At 46.4% G+C, this 3,384-nt stretch overlaps 1 protein-coding gene across 1 annotated transcript; it reads right to left on the bottom strand.

Annotated features, from left to right (window-relative positions):
* Positions 1–248: 248 nt before the first annotated feature.
* On the bottom strand, positions 249–2,516 carry LOC115482274 (inositol 1,4,5-trisphosphate receptor-interacting protein-like). Its single transcript, XM_030221941.1, has one exon. The coding sequence runs from the start codon at positions 2,504–2,506 to the stop codon at positions 878–880; it is 1,629 nt and encodes a 542-aa protein (XP_030077801.1). The 5' UTR covers positions 2,507–2,516; the 3' UTR covers positions 249–877.
* Positions 2,517–3,384: the final 868 nt, after the last annotated feature.

The raw sequence follows: 3,384 nt of genomic DNA, 5'->3' as shown, positions 1-3,384 counted from the left end.
TCTCTTCTGGCCTTCCCTCCCTGTGTCCCGCCTTCATCTGATGTAACTTCCGATTTCCGCGAGGGCGGGACACAGGGAGGGAAGGCCAGAAGAGAGGCGACCTGTGACTGCCGCTTCGAATGCAGGGGGCCCGGAGCCGAGGAGGCAGGCAGGTGAGACCAGGAACTGCAGCGCCGGCAGCCTGACCCCAGCGCCGTGACCCCCTTGGAGGCCCGGGGAATTTTGTCCCCCCCCCCCTCTCGGCGGCCCTGACTGAACAATATCCATTCGATAACCCCTTTGAGCCATTTATAAAATGGACACTATTGAGGCTTCGTCTATAGTCACCCTGTTATAAAACGTCCCCCTTTGTGCAAATTTTTATTAGTCATTTCAGGGATCTTTAAAAGGCCAGTTAATATTTCCTGTAAAAGACCAGCCCCCTGTTTACAAAGCCACGTGACAATGCTGACGCAGCCCATTCAAAGTATATAGTCTGTGTCGGCATTGCATACCAGCAGCTGCTAGCACAGCTTTGTAAACAGGGGAACACGAAAGGCGAATGTGCCACAGTGGCAAGGTGCCCTTGCAACATGCCACTCTGCTCGCCATTAAAAAATCACTGCAGATGTCTGTAGAAATATGGAAAACCCAGTCACGTCCACATAAAAGCAAGGGATCTGATGGTGAAGCATCCCTAGGACGCTGCAGCTCTTCAGTGATCTGACATGTACAAGGACATTTTAAGACAGAAATTATAAGGGAAACAGATTTCCCCTTCTCTCTTGGCATTCACTGAATGCAGGTAGAGTCTGATTCAAGTTTATTTCAATATAACTAAGTATATTCAAGAATATTTCAGGAATCCTGTGGGACATACTGGATATCAGAGTGATATTTATGGTTTGGTTGTAACGTCTGTGTGATCTGCAGGAACGTGTAACGTGTATTCATTTATCAAGACAGATGCATTCTTCAACATTTCATAAAAATTGTCCATGGTCTTTTTATAAATGCTCCTGTGGAGCACAAACTGTCTGAAAAGGTTCAAAGGCTCAGCCACGAGGAAGCTTTCTGGAAGACGAACGCTCTCTGGGATGCTCCTGTTGCCGATCATGAAGTGGTATAGCTTCTTTTCATGTAGACTCTTCTCCAGGTATTTGAGCATCTCTCTCAATCGTGCATCCAGCTTTTCAAAGCTCCAGTTCGGAGCGGGTCGAGCAAGCAGCAGATGCAGGAGCACTGTCTTCAGGTGGTAGTTAGTTAGACCACTTTGGCCAGTTAGAGTAGATTGCTTCCCATGTAGGAAAGCCAATATCTGAAGGCAACTGAGGTGACATGAATTCTCAGGAAGTTTTTTCGCCATTTCTTTAAGAAATCTTCTCTCATAGACAGTGAAAGAAAGCAACCAGTAGGTGCTGGAAGAGAAGTCATTGAGAAGTCCACTGTTGGGGAAGTGGGATATGAAATAAACATCTGAATCGTCATATTGTACCACCGGAGTTAGGTTCAAGGTGATGAACTTCCCAGAGCGGAATCTTATTTTCAGGGCTCCTGGCGCATCCAGGTGACTGAATGTTACATCAAATTCATACTTGTGTGAAATTTTATTCCAAGCTTTCGTTATCGCAATCTGAAACCATTTCATGACTTGATCTGTGTCCAGATACTGAGTGTTCTTGGAGCACAACAAAACTTCCATTTCACTGTTCAACTTTGTCTCACTGCTTTTGCTGTGGAGAAGGCATAGCATATCTTCTCCTAATTTTGTCTTGTCACAGATGCACCCTGTGGCTTCCTCGTCTGGTCTGCACACTTTGACCTTCCCATAGCCTTGTTTATCTTCGGGGCTGGATTTCACAGAGTCCCATATTTCAGATCGGAAATGGTATGGTTCTGGAGGAGCAAAAGGCACAAGGAGATCGCATACCAATGGTTTATTCACTCTCCAATTTTCATACATGCTTCCGACACCTACACTGTCGTCCACTTCCATATCAGTATCCCGATTACACACACTTCTCAAGGCCTCTAGCAAGTCATCAGCAAAACCTTCCACAAACTCCCGGGTCCTGACGGCATCATTGGTTGTGCTTCTGATGAATCTCTCATAGAAGGTAGACAAAGCCGTCTTGTTTGGAAGGGACACCGCTTGGAAAATATTTCCCCACAGGCTCATGTCATCTTCCTCATTGTTGGGCTCCTGCAAATGGCCATCTTGAAAATCTTGTCTCCAGATTTCAATCAATAAGAAGATGACCATTGATATGGTGCTCCAGAAGTCCCAAGGTAGCTTATCCTCCTTCCCTTTTCCTTCTAGATTCATATTTGCTTCAGCATCTCTCCTTGCGATCTCCTGTTCCAACCGCAGCTGCTCAATTCTAAGATTTTCTTCATGCTTCTTTAGCTTTTGAATGATCTCCTTGTCACTCTCCTGAAGGGTTGTGTTTTCCCTTGGAAAGAGAAGTGGATGGTTGACGATGGCTGCAACCACCACTAGACACACCCTAAAGAACCCAGCTGGCATGGTGATTTTCTTCCTTCAAAAGAAAAATCAAGACATTATTAGTTTTAGGACACAGAAATTCAACGTCACATAATAATATCAAATGGAAGTAAGTATGGTAAAGTTTGACCATATAGTCAGGGGCTAAGGCTTTCTACAATAGTCTTGACATCCTTTCAGATGATGAGCACAATGAAAATGTGTAAGTTGTCCACAATGAACCAAAAAATATAAATTAAAAGACATAGAGGGGCATAATTGAAAGGGACGCCCAAGTTTTGCTGAAGATGTCCTGGCAGGACATCCCCGTGAAGGGGTGGAGAAACCCGTATTGTCGAAACAAGATGGACGTCCATCTTTCGTTTCGATAAAACGGTCGGGGATGCCCAACACATTTAGGTCAACCTTAGAGATGGTCGTCCTTAGACTTGGTCATTTCTGATTTTCGGTGAAAATGGAAACCGAGGACGCCCATCTCAGAAACGACCAAATCCAAGCCCTTTGGTTGTGGGAGGAGCCAGCATTTGTAGTGCACTGGTCCCCCTGACATGCCAGGACACCAACCGGGCACCCTAGGGGGCACTGCAGTGGACTTCACAAATTGCTCCCAGGTGCATAGCTCCCTTACCGTGTGTGCTGAGCTCCCCCCAAAACCCACTTCCCACAACTGTACACCACTACCATAGCCCTTATGGGTGAAGGGGGGCACCTAGATGTGGGTACATTGGGTTTCTGGTGGGTTTTGGAGGGCTCACATTTATCACCACAAGTGTAACAGGTAGGGGGGGATGGGCCTGGGTCCGCCTGTTGAAGTGCATTGCACCCACTAAAACTGCTCCAGGGACCTGCATACTGCTGCGATGGACCTGAGTATGACATTTGAGGCTGGCATAGAGGCT

This window comes from Microcaecilia unicolor, chromosome 12 (genome assembly GCF_901765095.1).
Source record: "Microcaecilia unicolor chromosome 12, aMicUni1.1, whole genome shotgun sequence".
NCBI classification, from domain to species: domain Eukaryota; kingdom Metazoa; phylum Chordata; class Amphibia; order Gymnophiona; family Siphonopidae; genus Microcaecilia; species Microcaecilia unicolor.
This window is presented reverse-complemented; position numbering and strand designations above follow the sequence as displayed.